The 18,226-nt window shown below is 35.0% G+C and overlaps 4 protein-coding genes and 2 non-coding genes across 6 annotated transcripts; 2 read left to right on the forward strand and 4 right to left on the reverse strand.

The window, feature by feature from the left end:
• Nucleotides 1–279: 279 nt before the first annotated feature.
• On the forward strand, nucleotides 280–12,880 carry LOC108568486 (atrial natriuretic peptide receptor 1). The gene is made up of 20 exons (XM_017929606.1): nucleotides 280–417; nucleotides 813–1,060; nucleotides 4,095–4,260; nucleotides 4,735–4,812; nucleotides 4,896–5,061; nucleotides 7,011–7,130; nucleotides 8,456–8,565; nucleotides 8,622–8,810; nucleotides 8,880–9,015; nucleotides 9,077–9,313; nucleotides 9,423–9,507; nucleotides 10,054–10,171; nucleotides 10,241–10,408; nucleotides 10,516–10,692; nucleotides 10,760–10,919; nucleotides 11,077–11,235; nucleotides 11,297–11,471; nucleotides 11,550–11,685; nucleotides 11,740–12,217; nucleotides 12,274–12,880. The coding sequence occupies exons 1-20, from the start codon at nucleotides 301–303 to the stop codon at nucleotides 12,498–12,500; spliced, it is 3,450 nt and encodes a 1,149-aa protein (XP_017785095.1). The 5' UTR covers nucleotides 280–300; the 3' UTR covers nucleotides 12,501–12,880.
• Trnas-gcu lies at nucleotides 6,122–6,203 on the reverse strand. Its single transcript has one exon. It is a non-coding gene; the product is annotated as a tRNA-Ser (tRNA).
• On the reverse strand, nucleotides 6,626–6,698 carry Trnam-cau. Its single transcript has one exon. It is a non-coding gene; the product is annotated as a tRNA-Met (tRNA).
• A 101-nt stretch (nucleotides 12,881–12,981) lies between the features above and the next one.
• Nucleotides 12,982–14,473, reverse strand: LOC108568490. The gene is made up of 4 exons (XM_017929611.1): nucleotides 14,254–14,473; nucleotides 13,832–14,197; nucleotides 13,598–13,776; nucleotides 12,982–13,540 (listed from the first exon to the last, which is right to left on the reverse strand). The coding sequence occupies exons 1-4, from the start codon at nucleotides 14,383–14,385 to the stop codon at nucleotides 13,216–13,218; spliced, it is 1,002 nt and encodes a 333-aa protein (XP_017785100.1). The 5' UTR covers nucleotides 14,386–14,473; the 3' UTR covers nucleotides 12,982–13,215.
• A 241-nt stretch (nucleotides 14,474–14,714) lies between these two features.
• On the reverse strand, nucleotides 14,715–16,923 carry LOC108568476 (transmembrane protein 209). Its single transcript, XM_017929595.1, has 8 exons — nucleotides 16,760–16,923; nucleotides 16,548–16,691; nucleotides 16,307–16,485; nucleotides 15,816–16,250; nucleotides 15,617–15,750; nucleotides 15,240–15,563; nucleotides 14,970–15,182; nucleotides 14,715–14,912 (listed from the first exon to the last, which is right to left on the reverse strand). Exons 1-8 carry the CDS (start codon nucleotides 16,774–16,776, stop codon nucleotides 14,781–14,783), a joined length of 1,578 nt encoding a protein of 525 aa, XP_017785084.1. The 5' UTR covers nucleotides 16,777–16,923; the 3' UTR covers nucleotides 14,715–14,780.
• Nucleotides 16,924–17,113: 190 nt separating this feature from the next.
• LOC108568521 (ER membrane protein complex subunit 7 homolog) lies at nucleotides 17,114–18,070 on the forward strand. Its single transcript, XM_017929674.1, has one exon. The coding sequence runs from the start codon at nucleotides 17,206–17,208 to the stop codon at nucleotides 17,881–17,883; it is 678 nt and encodes a 225-aa protein (XP_017785163.1). The 5' UTR covers nucleotides 17,114–17,205; the 3' UTR covers nucleotides 17,884–18,070.
• Nucleotides 18,071–18,226: the final 156 nt, after the last annotated feature.

Raw genomic sequence — 18,226 nt, forward strand, 5'->3', positions numbered from 1 at the left:
ACGAATATTTGCGGCACCAATCAATATACTCGTAAAAAAAATCCTACAGTGCGGACGTGCCTTCATAGGCAAACTAAACGAAATTAAGTTAACAAGACTGAAGAGATATCGCAAGGATTCTTTTATGTCGCTTTTATTGCGCTCCTCTGTTACGGAAATGTACTTCATATTGCGAATATAAATACATAGAAAAGTGTTTAAAATTAAGAAAATAATGAATTCATTTAATTCATAAGTATTAAATATTGTCGTTAGTTATGTTTGTTTCAGATAATTAATTGTAGTGGATGACAGAAGAGGATGCGCCGCAGGTGGTTGCAGAGCGTCGCGACGTCGACACAAACGCAACACATCTTTACACGACGTCCAGACGTTCACTCCACTTCATCATCATCACCAGCTTCGACAATTCTAAAGGTAAGCTCTTTAATACTACAACAATCAGTTAAAACATTTGGCAGAATTTACTGAAATTATCAATAATTCGAATATAAACCGATACAAATTACTGTTTTATTTCATTATATTTGCATTAACTTGACTTTGATTGATGGCTGAGATTATATAGAATCATGTTACCAAAGGGATAAACAAAATAGTTCGAAGGTATTAAAATAGATTACATTTTAATCAATTGCTGATATTGCAATTTGTATATAGAATGGATTAGGTCTAATTAATATCTTTGTTTGCAAAGTAGACTCTATTAACATTGACATTGCTATTGAAACCTTCGCCGACGCACGGATGTAGCAAATTAAATGGATTTCATAGCAGCAATTGACAACATTAACTTTTTCTTGATTTCCCAGACGAAGGAAATGCTTCAGCGTACTCTCTCTATTGTACTTTGGTGCTTGATAGCAACAAAGACAGCGCATTCGACCAACAAAAATGCATCCGACTATCAATACTACAACGTCGGTGTTCTGATGGCTTCGAGCTTGAATTCTCCTTTCGATTTGGAAAGATGCGGCCCGGCGGTCGACCTGGCTCTGAATGACATCAACGAGAGATTCTTGGATCGTCACGGCATCAAACTGAAGAAAGTCCAAGCAAGGTAAACAGTGATTGAAAAATACAATTATTTTATACTATTTGAAGTTATTTCACTGTTCGCAACAGTCCGGTTTTCGATTTACACAAATTGATTCAATTGTAACAATGCGTTTGAACTGTTTTGATTTCTGATTTTTCGAATAATGGGAATAATCAGGTAATCGTTGTTGTTCGATTCGATTCGATTTGAATATATAGTAATTAGCTGTTGTAATTATGTAGGACGTATGTATTTAGATTCAAGTTCATGATCGCGCTTTTCAACGGCAACGCGTATGATACAATAATGCTGATGGATGCGCGCAAAGCCTGAATAGGCTTTTAATTGTAGTCGTCCTTGCGAAAATATCCATTTTAATTTAGAAAATTTCCCAGAAATATTATGATTAATACAAACATAATTATTTACTAGCCGTCATTCATTAGCCTATATTCATTTGTTTTATAAATAATATTTAGAAATACATGAAATAAGAATGTCTGTCTCATTAATCTATAAGAATTATTATTTTTTTCTTAAATTACGCCGAATACTTCAAGTAAATTAATAATTAATTTATATAAATGTATTATAAAAGGATATTTCGACTGAATTATATATGAATATCTTAATTATTTTGAACAAAAGTAAATTTTCTGGAAAAAAACAAAATCAACACTAGAAATGTTGTACAACAGTAGCTTAGCTTAAATTAATTCACATTAAACAATCGCGCAATCTAAATTTAGTTTTTGTTTTGTTTTTTGGTGATTCAAATGTTTCCTTTGACTTATTTTTAATGATATTAAATTAAGCATATTGACTTAGTTTATTACTTAAGAGAAATTAGCGGTAAATATTATTAGTAAAAACCGGTTAATTACCGGTATTTTTTTGAAATTGAAATAGTTAACTATTTAGTTTAAAAAATACTTAATGCATTAACAAAAAAAAACAATAAACATCTACACTTTAACTTAATAAAATAAGCGAAATTTATTGAAACAAATAATTAATAATAACAAATACGAAATTAGTTTAATACATTAAAAGACAAGCAGTAATCAAATCGTATCTGAATCGCTCAGACTTGTTGTAATTTTCATTATTTCAACGACAGCTATACCATCTGCAGACTATAGATTTAGTAATGACAGATTAATTCAACTGAAATCAATTATAATTATCTTATTGATGTATATTCCTAAATTCTAGTGAATTGTGGACAAATTGTGCAAAAATTGGACAAAATCCGAAAAGTTTGTGCGTCGATCTAGAATACGCAAAAATTAATTCCTTTTTTACGGAAGTATTTTGTGTACACAATTTATCAATCATAAATCTATGTTTAACATATAGTTGATATAATTTCATGTTCAGAAAACGAAATTTTAATATTTAAATTAACATTTTTTTTTCTGGCACATTATTTCAATTGATAGGAACGTTCTACTGTATCTAATAGATCTAAGAGATTCTGTTGTGTCCAACCGTTTTTCTTACAATTATTATTGTTGTTAATATAGTGCAGTTATTCCCAAAGTGGTCTATATCGACCCCCAGGGGTCTATGATAACCTGCAAGGGGTCTACGTCAACGAAAAAAAAAATTGGGGGTCCATGAAATGAAAATGGGGGTCCGCGATAGTGGATCTCAACATACACTGATAGTACCTATTTACTTACATTATACTATCTTATAATATAAAGACATATATATATTAATTTTAAAAGTACCTATGAAGTAAAAAAAATATTATATATGTTTATAAAATTGTGTATGTTTTAGGATGTAGGCATTCGCTTTGTGGTCGCAATACATTTTGTAAAAACTTGTAAAAACCTGGACATTATGATATACCAGTATCATCTTGTTACAAGCATACGCGCAGTCTCAGAGCAAAGATCTTAATAATTATAAAGATGTCCCAATATAAATTTACAAAAAATCAATATCAGGTAAGTAGGGGGTCTACCCAAAACTGAAAAACATGGCAAGGGGTCTACGACACAAAAAAAGTTTGGGAACCTCTGATAGAGTGTATTAATGAACTAGAGACTTCTACGACGTCTCTTTGTCGCCTTATTATATAAACATATACATAAGCATAAAGGAATCACTACCGTGATCCCAGTTCGATACACTTTAATATAAACAAAGGGGACACCAAGCGTAAACAATCCCATCGATACTCCTATACCTTTTTGAGTGCTCCGAATTCAAGTCAAGTTTTCTAAACACTATTTCCACGTGCAATCGTAATCAATCATCTTTTTCATATAAACAAATGCATAGGAATTTGTTCCGGTCTTATAATAAACAAAATCACCAAGGCCGAATCCTGTGGGAACGCGTAATCATCACAACTCCCACCCCGTAATTAACCTCGTCAGTAGAATAAGTATTTAGAATTGGGTCTTAGTCAAAGTCCCTAAATTCATTCCACTTATCGGTTTTTAGTTACAATTAGTAAAATATCTTCATTTTAAACATCACTTTTAATATCCGTGTAAAGAAATTACTGGTAATTCTGTAACACGACGGGTGCTACAAAATATACAAATCTTCTACGCCTGCTGGGCGTGAGTCCCTGACGTGGGAAGGTTCAGGGCGCCGCTTCCTATTATTGAGAGGAATAACTGTTTTCCTCAGAACAGCAACTTCTTCTCCGACGGTGGGCCTTGGCTCCTCTAGAACACCAACACCAATTTCCTTCGCGGTTCGCTGCGGTCTCTCCGAATTTTGGAGCATAGTTGCAGCGTTGTCTATTTTACCACGTTACAATTCTTTTGAACATTTTGAAGTATTTTTAACAAAAAAAAATACGTGTTTGAAAAAACACCTTAATTTCATACATAAAAGCATGTATAATGAATGATAAAATATGTCAATAAGAGCAGTTAAATTGAGAAAGAGAAAGTTCTTCTGTTACTTAATCGTGTCAAGACATTTGCAGCAGTTGCTTTCATGTAGTAATTGGAGGTGTAACAGCTGTAAACAATGAGTAAAACGTATGGAGATGAGATGTGTGTTATTGTGTACAATTGGTGTTTAGTTATCCGTCGTGCAGCGGTGCGAAAGCTCCAGGACACGCGGCTGATATGCATTTTAAGGATAATGTGATTGCATTCATCGGCCCTGCTTGCATGTTCGCGCTGGAACCAGTCGCCAGTCTCGCCGCATATTGGAATACACCGATAATCACTGGAATGGGAGATCAAGTAAGTTTGAATTAATTCAATCATATTATTGTCAGATGCATTCAAAAACTAATAATAATAATATGTACGAGGATAGACGGGAAATCTTTATATTAAAATTATATTTGATACGGATTTCATATTTCCTAGTTGCATTGTGATGTACTAACCTTTCTCGAACTCTTCGTCAAATTGATTTGAAAACGTTCCATCTAATAAATGAAAAAAAGAAAAAACGAGATGGAAATAGTAACTATAACAATAAAAAGGGAACTCGTGAAATATAGGCAAAGTGCGTATCGTTATGAAGGGATACTCGCAATCCATTAAATCCTGACGAGGCCCTGAATAATAATTTTCGCATCGTTCGTATTCAAATTAAAAATGTCCGTGTCATTTCGTTTTCGTTTCACAAAACAAATTTTCAGTCCTCCTGTCTTTTTTTTTTCTTTTCACTTCATAACTAATGCGAGTGTTCAACTGTTTTAATCGCAGCCTCCTTCCGAAGGAGAACTGTCCGTCACTTCCGGTATATTGGGCAGATTGCAGAGATGGAACAAGAACGATACGACCGTGAGTAATTTCATTTTTTTTTGTTTTCGCCTGTCGTTCGACCAAATATTATATATCATTGGATGTGTGCGCGATTTTTACAGTCGCAAGGAATTTTCAAGAACAAGAGTAAATTCTATCCGACGTTGACGAGGCTCTCGTACTGCCAGTGTCGCTTGAAATTAGTCTTCGCCAGTGTATTCAAGCAGTTCGGTTGGAAACACATCGCTCTGATTTTGGATAGATCAGATCTCTTTTCGTTAACTGTCGGTAAGTCTTCATATTTTAGTAATTTTCTCAAAAACTGTAACAGATTGTTTGGATATGAAAGATGCATACGAAAGTTGGATGTTTGCGGAATGCAACATGTATTCAAATATAACTGTGCGTGCATCGGTTTCGCTGTAATGAACGTTTTAAAATGAAATATTAAAGGTCGAAAATTAAAGTGTCTACACATTTTAGTGATTTTCTCGACAACTATAATAAGTAGGATGGATCTAAATGATACACATGCAACTTGAATATTTGGGCAATATAATGATTATTCAAATATTACTGTAGTTGCATTCGTTTCGCTGCAGTTCAAAGTTGAAGTACAGAAATAAATAACACTAAAAAAAGCAGTGTTTTCAAATTTTAATGATTTTTGTCAGAAACTATAATAGATATACTGTATCCAAAAGATACACATGAAAATTGGATGTTTGTGGAATTAAACATGTATTCAAATATAACTGTGAAAATGAAATATTAAAGGTCGAAAATAAAAGTGTCTACACATTTTAGTGATTTTCTCGACAACTAATATAAATAGAATGGATCCAAAAGATACACATGATAATATAACGAGTATTCAAATAATGTATGTATCCGTTGTATTTCAAAGTTGAAGAAATTACATAAATGCTCGAAAAAAGTGGTGTTTTCACATTTTAATGATTTTCTCAGAAACTATAATAGATAAAATGTATCCAAAAGATGGACATGAAAGTTGGATGTTTGTAGAATGCAACATGTATTCACATATTACTTTCCGTGTCTTCACATTTTAGTGATTTTCTAGACAACTTTAATAAGTAGGATGGATCCAAAGGATCCATATGAAACTTGAATATTTAGACAATATAGCAAGTATTCAAATATTGTTGTAGTTGCATCCGTTTGGCTGTTCAAAGTAGAAGTAATGAAAAAAAGCAGTGTTTTCACATTTTTGTGTTTTCATGATTTTCTTAAAAACTATAATATTGACGTGGTTGACTGTAATCCACGTTAAAAGTTGAAGTAATTAAAAAAAAAATTGCTGCGATTTTCGAATAACAAAACGATTCGACGAGGATGGGATTCGAACCCACGCGGGCAGAGCCCATTGGATTAGCAGTCCAACGCCTTAACCACTCGGCCACCTCGTCTTCTTGTTAGTAAAACTTTAACAACCAATAAGTGATACCAACATTCGAATATGTTCAATAATATAAATTTAATAATTATTAACGTTTTCATAATCTATATATGCATTTACCATCATCATAAAAACGATCATGATTTTTATTTGTTTCTTAGTGATGATGATTTTCATCATTTTATGATGATACCAACTTTACATTTTTAATATTAAAGTTAAGCATATTGCTCTAAGAAAATAACTTGGTTTGACCATAGCATACCAATTTACATCAACAAAGTCACTATATTTAATTATTTTGGTGGCTTTTTGTTGTTGTTGTTGCTCAAACGTATGGTTATTTCCGTAATCGTTATACTATATTATTTTGATAATTTTTTATTTGTTGAACAAACTTATTGTTTTTAAATATAATTATTGCAAAATTAATGCCCCAGGTGAGGATCGAACTCACGACCTTAAGATTATGAGACTTACGCGCTGCCTACTGCGCTACCGAGGCTATTGTAATATTACGTAATAATTTTGCTTTGCAATTAATAGTTTCACTATATCTATTACGAACTTCTACTTCATTAATACTTTTAAAAGCACTGAAAGCAATTATTTAATACACAATGTTAACCACAAAATTAATTATGAAACGTTATCTAATTGGTGCATAGTTGTAATGTATAAATTTGCTCGTTCAGAGCTCAAATTTGTAAATTCATTAAAACCGGCGATATTAGGCTATTAATTACACGTTATAAACTCTGACGTTCACGAGATTATCCCCATTGGAATAACATGTATGTATTGTCGGCGGCTTTAGGAAAAAATCTGGAGCACGGGCTGAAGCGTGAAGGTCTTCTGGCCTTCGTCAGGGAATTGGATGGAAACGATGAAGAGATGTACGATAATTACCTCAAGGATGCCAGCAGATACGCGAGAGGTAATAATATAGATCTTGTTATTATTCTGCATAATCATCAAACATAATAACTTTCGATTCTATTTATTTCGGCTATCTTTTAATTTAAGCTTTCCTTTTTTTGCTTCATTCATACGAGTAAATAATAATCAAAATCTCTGCAGCTGAAATCCCGACATCGATAAACCCGACACTCAAAATCCCGACAGTATCTTATATTGTTTGATATAGACATCTATTGTTTAGAGTAAAACCTGTGATTTATCGGAACCGTGTTTGTATACTTACGCTAAATTAAAACTAACTATTAGACTCATCAAGATTTGTAAAAACGAATATTTGTGAAATAATTCCATCACTAAAAGGCAAAAAAGGTGTATTATGGGCAGAGTCGAACCGAAATTAATTTCGTTCCGGTTTACGGTTACGTTCCAAGTAAATATTTATTGTTCCAGATTCGGTTTCGGTTCGTCTAAAAATTTCGGTTCAGTTCCGGTTGACATTAAAATTTAAAATCGAAAAAAAGCAATTTAATTTGGTTAGTTAAAATTTAAAATCAAGTCAAATATCAAATTTTAGTATAATTTTATTTACCAAAATCCCTTTTTACTATTGTTTTCAATTATAAAATTGAAAATACAAAAGAAATAAAAATTAATTAGTGTCTAGTTGAACACATGCACTTTGTAATGTTTCTTCAGTCATGTTTACAGTAATATCCGTTTTAATCACTTTCATTTGAGTTTGTTCTAATGTTAGTTGCGGAAGACTTTTTCTTATTCTCTTTTTAGTCGGTTAATTTTCTGAAAAAAAGAATAATAATTGAACCGAAATTAACCGTAAATAAAATTTCGGTTTCGGTTTTTCAATTCAGCAATTTTTACGGATCAGTTAAAAATTTCGGTTTACGGTTCGGTTCCGTTTCGACTCTCTGATTATAGGTCATTTCATCAATTCTACGCTCGATTTTTTTAATTTCTAGAACCATTTCTAGAACAATTTCTAGAAGACAACCAAATTATTTGACAAAGTTGAACGAGGATTTCGAAAATCCGCTACAATGTTCGGTATTTTGTTTCTGTCGGGATTTCTAATGTCGGGAATTTGATTATCGGGATTTCGATATAGACCCTAATTAAACGTATTCATAATTTCACATTTCTTCATCACATGAGGCTAACAAACTATGTAAGTAAAACTTTGTTCATCCATTTTTTGCGAAATATTTATTATTAGTATTATAATACATTATTGTAGCTCCGAGTTGCTGGCAATGAAAGAGATAAACTAATCTTTTGATCAATGCGAATCGATTTAACAGAGTTAATCAAACTTTCTTTTTTTAGTGGTGATATTGAGTGTACGCGCGGCTTTAGTGAGGAAGTTCATGTTGGCCGCCCATGGTTTAGGCATGACTAAAGGAGATTGGGTATTCATGGACGTGGAGATTTTCAAAGTAAACATTTCCAAATCGTGGATGATGGATGCTTAAAGTTAGATTTTTCGTTAAAGGGGAATTATTGGGGAGACCTGGATTGGGCGGTCGGCGACAAGAACGACACGGTCGCAAGGAAAGCGTACGAGGCTCTTCTCCGGGTGTCCTTACTTCAGCCGACCAGCGACAAATTCCAGGATTTCGCGGATAAGGTCAAAGAGAGAGCTCAGACTGATTATAATTACACCATTAGCGATGGGGAAGAGGTAAATTACAAGCCAGTCGCGGCGTTACATCACGCATTCGTCGCACAAATTCATGTGTTTTTCATGTAGGTGAACTTCGTGATTGGCGCATTCTATGATGGTGTTTACTTGCTGGGAATGGCTCTGAACGAGACGCTTTCTACGGGTGGCAACATCAGAGACGGCCTGGCCATTACCAAGAAGATGTGGGATCGCGATTTCCACGGTAGAAATCAATAAATTCGAAGCAACAAATGTAATGAAATTTGATATGACTTTTAATTTAGGAATTACCGGTCATGTCAGGATCGACGATAACGGAGACAGAGACGCGGATTACTCCATACTCGATCTGGACCCGATAACTGGGAAATTCGAAGTGGTCGCCCATTACTACGGTCTGCACAAAACGTATTCGCCGGTTCCCGGCCAGAAGATTCATTGGCCCGGAGGACGGGAAGAACCACCGCCGGATATTCCCAAGTGCGGATTTCTGAACGACGATCCCAAATGCATGAACGATGGTAAGTCATCATATGCACACCGAAATTTACGACGTTATCGATTCATCGTTGCAACTGCAGTTGCTCACTGATAACTTTTACTGTTTATGTCTCTGCTGCACATCAAAAGAAACGTATTTAATTATTATATATGGAAGTGCCGCTTTAGGATTGGTTTTAGCTTTCACAGCTCTACTTGCTTGTGTCGCCTTAAAGTAAGTAATTATACAAATACATAAAACCATCAATCAATAAAAATGTAATATTGGGGTAAAGTATGATTTCTTAGGGTCTATTGAGGTTTGATACAATTTTGTACAATTATGCGTTTTAATGAAATATTTAATTCTGTAATTTGAAATTGAATTGATGAACTAAAGGAGAATTTTGGACTTAAAAAGTCGTTAAAAAAATCTTCAGATTAACAAAAATATCTCATTTGTCATAACAACAGGGGATTATATGAGAAATTTCTGCATTACAATATACAAAATTTAGGAGTATATTGAAAACTTATTTTGTTAATCAAGTAAGTTGATGTAGACAAAAAGATATTTGTTTTGCATTTGTTTTTTTCCCTAACAAATTCAATTCAAGTAATACTTGTCACTTGACAAATTGTTTGGTAAAGTAAACATCAGGGTACCAGAAAGTATCACATTTTTTTTTATAGGCAACTTTTAAAAGAAATCTTTTTTTTTTATTTTAACTATATTCAGGTAACAAAGGGTTAAGTTGATTGCTAATACTTTTTATGTTAGGCACATACGAATAACAGCGGATTTAAACAACATGTCTTGGCGCATACGACCCGACGAGGTGATGTTCGAGTTAGGGTTACTTTACGGCTCCAAACTAGGACTTCCGAAGTTACCTGAAGTAATTTGATACGTAAAAGAACAATAAAGAAGCTTAATTATATAAAAAAAAATGATTTACTTTTGCTAGTCAATGAACGTATCCAGCAGACGACCATCCGTTTCGTCAATCAACTCGCTGCATTCCTCATCGAATTTCACCAGGGTCGGAGTCTACAAAGGCACGCGCGTCTCCATTAAGAAAATCATCAAGAAGAAGATGGACATTAACAAGAAACTTCTGTGGGAAATCAAGCAAGTACGTAATAGATACCGAATCGTGTATTTATTTTTTTTTATTTCTACACTCTTAATGTAATTTTCTATGTCTGGGTTGATCTCTTTTTGTTTGTTTTTTTTTGTAAGGTAAGAGATGTTACACACGAGAATACCGTTCGCTTCTTGGGTGCGTGCATCGAGAGTCCGAGCGTTCTCATCATCACCGAATACTGTCCCAAGGGGAGTTTGCGTGAGGTCCTTCATAACGATGCAATCCACCTGGACTGGAACTTCAGGATGTCGCTGATCGACGATATTGCCAAAGTGAGTAACCACCATCAGTATATAACCACTTCACCTAATGAGAAACTCTTTCTTTTTTTTTTCGAAGGGGATGAGCTACCTGCACAACAGCGAGGTCTCCGTCCATGGAAAACTCAGTTCTCACAATTGCTTAATCGATGGCCGCTTCGTATTGAAGATCTGCGATTTTGGCTTGACCACTCTTATGATGCCCGCCGACATCATTAAGGATATCAATTACTATCTGAGTAAATACATTCATACACTTATAATAGATCTAATTTATTGCCTATTCAATCCACATTTCAACACTGTCAGGATTTCAAATGTCGGGATTTCGATATAGATTAATGAGTGTAACATTTTTCAAATTCTTACTTAGAATTAATTTTATGTTGATTTAAGAACTATTGTGGATTGCGCCGGAACTGCTCCCACTTACCGTCATAGCAGGAACGCCGGCAACGCAAAAAGGCGACGTCTACAGTTTCGCTATCATCCTCGAGGAGATCATTCTGAGAGCCGGTCCATTCTTCGCCGCAATGCAATACATAGATGTACACGGTAAATTATCTTTAAAAAAAATTCTTTAATTTGTATTACAAAATTTGGTTTGGTTGTATAGAAATTTTAAGCCGCGTCGCTGCCAGAGAAATTCCCGCCTTCAGACCTGCCGTCGGTGACACCGATTGTCCCGACAATCTGATCCATCTGATGGAATCGTGCTGGGATGATAACCCAGATTGTCGGCCCTCCTTCGAGGTGATCCGCGGTGCGGTCCGATCCATCATGAAGTACATGTTCGATCCAAATAATCACTCATCTAAACGACTTAATTGTCTTTGCTCCTTTTTTTTTGTTTCTCTTCTTTTTTTAAGGGGTTACTGCGATAACCTGATGGACGATCTCCTCAGACGCATGGAGCAGTACGCCAACAATCTAGAATCGCTTGTCGGGGAGAAAACGAAGGAACTGAGTCAAGAGAAACGTCGCTCGGAAGAACTTTTATACCAAGTAGTAGATAATAAAATACATAAAATCTAGATACATTATTTCTATAATTATTAGGTGCTGCCTCGACTTGTAGCGCAACAGCTGATGGCAGGTGAGATTGTTCAGCCGGAGCAATTCGAGTGCGTCACCATTTACTTCAGCGATATCGTCGGATTCACCGTGCTCTGCGCCCAAAGTTCCCCAATGCAGGTCGTCGATTTCTTGAACGATCTTTACAGCACTTTCGATAGAATCATAGGCTTCTACGACGTCTACAAAGTGGAAACAATCGGTGATGCGTACATGGTCGTCTCCGGACTTCCAGAAAGAAACGGCTATTATCACGCTAGAGAGATATGCCTAATGTCTTTAGCAATGCTCGACGCTGTCCGCTCTTTCACGATACAGCATCAACCCGATTATCAACTGAAACTACGCATTGGTATACATTCTGGGCCTGTTTGCGCTGGTGTTGTTGGCCAGAAAATGCCTCATTACTGCCTTTTCGGCGATACAGTGAACACAGCTAGCAGAATGGAAACTTCTGGAGAACGTAAACTTTAAAACTTACAAAATTCCATCTTAAATTAGCTATTTTTTTGTCTACAGCTCTCAAGATCCACGTCAGCGAATCTACTAAGCTAATATTAGAGAAGTTCGGCACTTTCAATCTGGAATTACGAGGAGAGGTCGAGCTAAAAGGTAAAGGAAAACTCGTAACGTACTGGCTTTTGGGCAGCTCGGATCCGGACGCTATGCCTCCAACGCCCAGACACAGCACGCCACCGGATGGACAAGATAGCAATTTATATCCTTTGGTTTTTATGGGCAATTAATATGTGTCAACAATTGTATAATTTAAGTACCTGTCCTGAAAAGTATTAAATATTTATTATAGAAGTTTTATGAGTTGTTATATTCACAAATAGAATACAATATTAAAAATAATATATAAGGAAAATTAATGTTAATGAATGTATGTATGTATGTTGTAGTTTCCAGCGTTTCTAAACCTTTTTACCTCGCGACCCAACATAGTTCTTAACCCAATTGCCAGTTTGACATAAGGTGACAGACCCATCAAAAAAATGTAAGCGAAAATGTAGTTTAAGAAACGCTGGTAGTATCTGCGGTATGAACATTAGTTAATATCTATAAGATGTGTTTCTTAAATTTATAAGCAATTTAAAATAAGAAAATCGGACATATTCAACATAATCGCAATTCGAATTTATTATAATTATAAACAATTTTATTGCAATTCGTACCAATTAAATTATAAATGTAAACTTCAGATTGGAAAATATTTCTGTAATTATCTCAAAAATATGTATTTTTATATTATGTTTCTTCTTATTTTACAGCCATTTTGTGACATGATATGTATTTCCAATATTTGTCCAAACTGTTTAGATATTAGTAAATCCTCTTCGTCCCAGTGGGTTCAACACTCCATTCTAAATTATAATTACAAGTAGAGTTCTATGTAGACATTCTGAGTAAATAAATGCAATAGATTCTTGAAAATCATGTATTTCTTTCATTATCGAATCAAAAGTGCATGGTTTCGTTGACGCTGTCAAAACTGTTGATAGCATTCTCAAATGTTTTCGTTAATTTCACTTTCCATGGGCTTCTGTGATTCTTTATTATAGACCTGAAATCGTCCTCGAAATACTTAACAATATTTCCGACTTTCACAATAACTTGCAGCAGTAATTTTCCAAAATTCTTATCGCCGTTGTATTCCATTGAAGATTTAGTCAACATATTGACGAACTTCTTCACTGCACCCTGATCCAATTGCTCGTTAATTAGTAACTCGCAGAGCGGGAAATGCGCCACCTCCAGTTTCGAGCAATTCTGGATGAATTCTCTGCAACAAGATTAATAAATACACATATTAAATAGATTTAGAGAAAATTTAACGAACCGTAAAAGTGCCTGTTTATGCGAAGCCTTTAGATATTTCAAATTCTCTTGCAGAGCGCGTGGACATTCTTCCTTGAGATTCACCAAATATTTAGATAATTGGACATTGATGATGACTGGATATGACTCTAAGAGCAACAAAAGAACCTCAGTGATCTTATCAGATTGTTCTTCACTCAACTAAGAATAAAATCTTTGATAACAATTCAAACTTATACATTCTAAACTATATTACCTTCACAAATATTATGTTACTATATAATACACATAAATCATTAGCATTCACACATTTGGCTACAGATTTTCCCAATTTATGGATATCCTCAATATGCACACTCCTTGACAGTAATTGGAATAACTCTTCCATTTGGTTATTTGTTAAATTACTTTGGATCTCAGTGAAAGTTTGATCCGGAATCAAATCTAAATGCTTCAATTGTTGCATCAAAATATTTAAGTGATATTCAACATTGCTAGTGTTTGATTCATTGATTATAGGCTTGATGCTCACTGTAGAAACTATTGTTGATTGATTAGACTCTTCTAAGTTAATAACAAAATCCTTTTTGTTTACTTCAATCCTCTTTAATAACTCTTCATTCTACAATTGGGTTATTAATCATTTTTTTAGAATTAATATACTATGAGTGTAATTGCCTGAGGTAAAATATGATTCCATTTTCCGGCAAGTTTTGAATGATGATTGTTCTTTGACACTGCTTCTTTGAACGCTGCAATCGATGATACAGATTCTTCACTGAACACATATCTATGATTACTCATTATCATTTATATTTCAATCAGTTTTGAATATATTTTTAGGTTATATTAAAGTGTAAACAAACAATTCAGATTCAATACACATTTCACAGTAAATTATTAATATTTGAAGTCATTGGTGTATTTTAGTAACAAATTCAATTACAATGTGTTGATAATTGCCTATTATTTAAAAAAAAATGAGAATTGGTAGAAATTATTTGAGGATCACAGGTTGTAGAACTATTGAGTTTATAGCACCAACATAAATTGTATAAACGTGAGTTTACGCTTATAATCAGAATAAGTAAAAGGAAAAGCATTTTTTTTATGTAAAAATAATGATTTATTATACGCGATATACGATTTCATAAATACAAAAGTAGTCTCAAAAATGATAATAATACTAAATAAATACTAAATGGTTAATTGGATTGTATTATCCACAGCATATTGACGCCAGATCGGCCCAGATTCACACGGCCCAACATGCCGTGTTCTTTCTTATTCACGTGATACAAAAAGAGCAAGATGCTGTGAAACAGATTGTTGTAGCCCTGAAAAAAGCATTAAGTATTATTAAACATGAAACACTAATATAATATTCAACTGACTTTAACCATCTCGAAGATCTCCTTGCCAATGATAACTCTGTAATGCGGTGGATTCACAGTCACCTCGTGTATGGCCAAAGTGTTGTCAGTCAATTCCGGCAGTTTCTCGTTGGCTTTTATGAAATGATATCCAGAAAACGGTTTCACGTCTGGTCTACTTGGCAGCGGAATCAGTTGCGTGTCCAAATAGGATGCAGCCAGATGCATAATGATCTGCAAAAAATTGTACGATTAGATTGATCAGTGAATGGATTTAAAGTGTTAATTTACAGCAGCATCGGAGGGTAAAGAGATGTCCCAGTCCTTTCCGTTGTAGGTGCTGCCGCCGTTCCATTTGTATTCGCTCATGCAACCCCCCTTGGCTAGTTCCCGGATCCTCTTCACTAGATATTCCTGATTCGGATGCAGCTCCAAGAAGGGAACGATTGTCGGAAGGTTTGGAGTGTTCTGCAAAATAGGTCCTTGAGCTGTTTTGCGCAACCTATCCAAACCGACGGATCCAATGCTAACATCCGTCAGCCCTTGTCCATGCAGACTCTTGTCGATGCTCCTGAACTCGTTAATTAATCGGCACAGGATGGTTTGAGAAATCCACTGCAAATACATCTATTATTATCATCTTGTTTCAAATGAATTAATCCACTTACAATTCTGAGATTTTCATTCCACTGTGTCAGGGCCACACTATCGACATTCAGCCGCCTCCAAGTGTCCAGCGCATTGGCTGACGTATTGTGCGGAGAACCTTTATCATCGGACTTGGGGCTGCTGGATAATGAGGCTGCAAATTTAATTTAATTTAAATAAAAAATGCGAATAAGGACATCGTCGTTTCGGGCTTATTACATGGTGTGGACAACTGATATTGACACTTGCTCAGCAAAGGCGATATCTCTTTGCTCAACTTGCTGCTGGGATAATTCCAGAAGAAGCTCAAAAGATTCGTCGGTTTCTCGCTCAAACTAATGTTCTGCGTGGATTCCAACGACTCGTATTCCTTCAAGTACTGATTCAAATGATCCTCGTTGTCCAACTCGGCGTTACTCAAGTTTTCCGATACGATCGGTGAACACCTATAGCTGGGAGAAGTGCTTCTGACTGGTGTTCCACCCTGATAGGACCAAGACGGTGAAGACATGCTTTCATTGTAAGAGTTTGATAACCAACTTGCTGCAGACATATCCATGGGTGTTTTGGAAAACATGGTGGTAGAAGAGATATCCATGGAACTTCTGCTGAAGGAATTTGTTACCAAGTTTGGGTACAGCGTTTTTCGCACATCTAAAATAAACACTTTAAATACAAAAACATACTTAATTAATTGAGTATTTACTAACCACTTGCAGTCATTTTAGAGTCATTCAATTTGACTTGCTTTGGTGTAGTTTCAGAAGCAACAATTGCATAACTTCTGCTGTAGCTCCTCATATGATACACTATATTAAATGTGAAGATTACCATCAGCAGCCACTCCACATATTGAATGTATGATGGGTCCACATAGCAAGTGTGTGTCCTACAAAATGTAAATCATATAAATACCAAAACCAGAATATCAACCTTTTTCTCTTTTCATACAAATCATATGCAATTATTGCCAATAGGACAACATTCACTGTGCCCCATATCAAACTCTGTTGGGCCCTCTTCCTATTCTGCTGCTGTATGACCTTGTTCTGCACAGGAATGAAATTGTTTGTGTGAAAGAGTTTTTGTGGGGTTCTGCATTGAAGAAAGTTACTCATCACAAATTAATATTTACAGTACGATATTTGTTTCGGTCTACTTACCTCAGTGGAGACGACATTCTTTAATTTTAAACAAAACTATAAAACGGTTGAATTTCGACTTTTTAAGCCGGTATTACCGCCATAAAGTTGATCTTGCAATGCGGATGGGGTTAGGTATATGCGTGCATGGATCAACCAATGGACCAATGCGAAGACTTTCTTTGGATAGGCAACACACATAACGTTCTGCTGTTTGAATAAATATATTGATTCTTTACATGATACAACTATTCGAGATTGGATTCTTATTTTGAATTTGTTAAACACGATATCTAATATAATTTCAAGGCGTAATAATTTCAAAATGCTGTTGAAATTTCGATTTTTTTTAATTATTTTATGTTTGTTGCACTGCATATATCATTGTCAGAAAACGTCAATGTCTATGGGTCTATATCACTGTTTTAATTAGTTTTGACTGTATATGACACAATTTTGAGACAGTCATGGGTGATACGAAGATGTTTGTGATTTTCCTGTTTCTCGCAATAACTGCAGCCTTCGGTGCAGATATATCTGTGGAAGAGGAAAGTTCCACCGGCCGTTACACGATCGAAGGCAAAGTACTATTCGATCCACTCTTTAATCAGCCCAATTGGCAGGCAAACACTCGCATTCACGTGAACGGCGGGGAGCATCTTGGATTCATCCGTGAAGACGGAACGTTCCTTATACACAACGTACCTCCAGGTTCCTACATCGTCGAAGTCCTCAACCAAGAGTTCACCTATGAACCTGTCCGAGTGGAGATCAACACCAAGGGGAAGTTCAGAGCCAGGAAAGTGAACCACATTCAGACATCTCTGGTCATTCAAGTCCCTTATCCGCTGCGCATGAAGCCCCTCGGCATCACAAAGTACTTTCAGCTCAGAGAGCAATGGATGATCACTGATTTCCTCTTCAATCCCATGATCTTGATGATGGTCTTGCCGTTGCTTCTTATTATGGTTTTGCCAAAGATGATGAATGACCCTGAGACGAAGAAGGAACTCGAGCAGATCCGCGGCATAACCAAATTCGATATGCCCGAGGTTTCTGATATGGTTACAAATTTCTTTGCGGGTTCCAGTCCACAGCAGAATCAAGCTGGCAAGAAAGTCACAAAGACGAAGAAACGACAATAGTGATTCTTTTTTTATTTGTTCCTTCTAGTGTTTTACTGTGTAATAAATAAATTATTTATATTATGTACAAATTATCATTTAAGTTTTCAATTCATTATTCTGTGAATTGACTTCAGAACAATAGTGAATTATCTCAAGATTCATAGTTAATTATTATTTCTGATTACATTTACGAACATTTATATATTTCAATGCAAAACAATAAAAAAAAAGTGAAAATTAATATTGTATTCTACAATTTATTTAAATCTAAGCAGATAAAAACAATAATCTTTTATAGTATTAATATATTCACATTGAAGTTCTCTTTAAATCTTATAAGAATTATATTATTAATTTAGTT

Source organism: Nicrophorus vespilloides, unplaced genomic scaffold, assembly GCF_001412225.1.
Source record: "Nicrophorus vespilloides isolate i.1.1-1 unplaced genomic scaffold, Nicve_v1.0, whole genome shotgun sequence".
Lineage (NCBI taxonomy): Eukaryota > Metazoa > Arthropoda > Insecta > Coleoptera > Silphidae > Nicrophorus > Nicrophorus vespilloides.

Bases quoted from the DNA above. Each gene is read 5' to 3' on its own strand.
- LOC108568486 (XM_017929606.1), top strand. From the start codon at position 301: ATGCGCCGCAGGTGGTTGCAGAGCGTCGCGACGTCGACACAAACGCAA. The intron at 4,813-4,895 runs GTGAGTAATTTC...CGATTTTTACAG, and splicing joins GGAACAAGAACGATACGACC to TCGCAAGGAATTTTCAAGAA. The intron at 5,062-7,010 runs GTAAGTCTTCAT...CGGCGGCTTTAG, and splicing joins TCTCTTTTCGTTAACTGTCG to GAAAAAATCTGGAGCACGGG.
- LOC108568490 (XM_017929611.1), bottom strand. From the start codon at position 14,385: ATGATAATGAGTAATCATAGATATGTGTTCAGTGAAGAATCTGTATCA. The intron at 14,198-14,253 runs GCAATTACACTC...ACCCAATTGTAG, and splicing joins GGAATCATATTTTACCTCAG to AATGAAGAGTTATTAAAGAG. The intron at 13,777-13,831 runs GTAATATAGTTT...TTTTATTCTTAG, and splicing joins GTAACATAATATTTGTGAAG to TTGAGTGAAGAACAATCTGA.
- LOC108568476 (XM_017929595.1), bottom strand. The intron at 16,251-16,306 runs GTTAGTAAATAC...TGTTTATTTTAG, and splicing joins CTCTAAAATGACTGCAAGTG to ATGTGCGAAAAACGCTGTAC. The intron at 15,751-15,815 runs GTAATAAGCCCG...TTAAATTTGCAG, and splicing joins ATATCAGTTGTCCACACCAT to CCTCATTATCCAGCAGCCCC.
- LOC108568521 (XM_017929674.1), top strand. From the start codon at position 17,206: ATGGGTGATACGAAGATGTTTGTGATTTTCCTGTTTCTCGCAATAACT.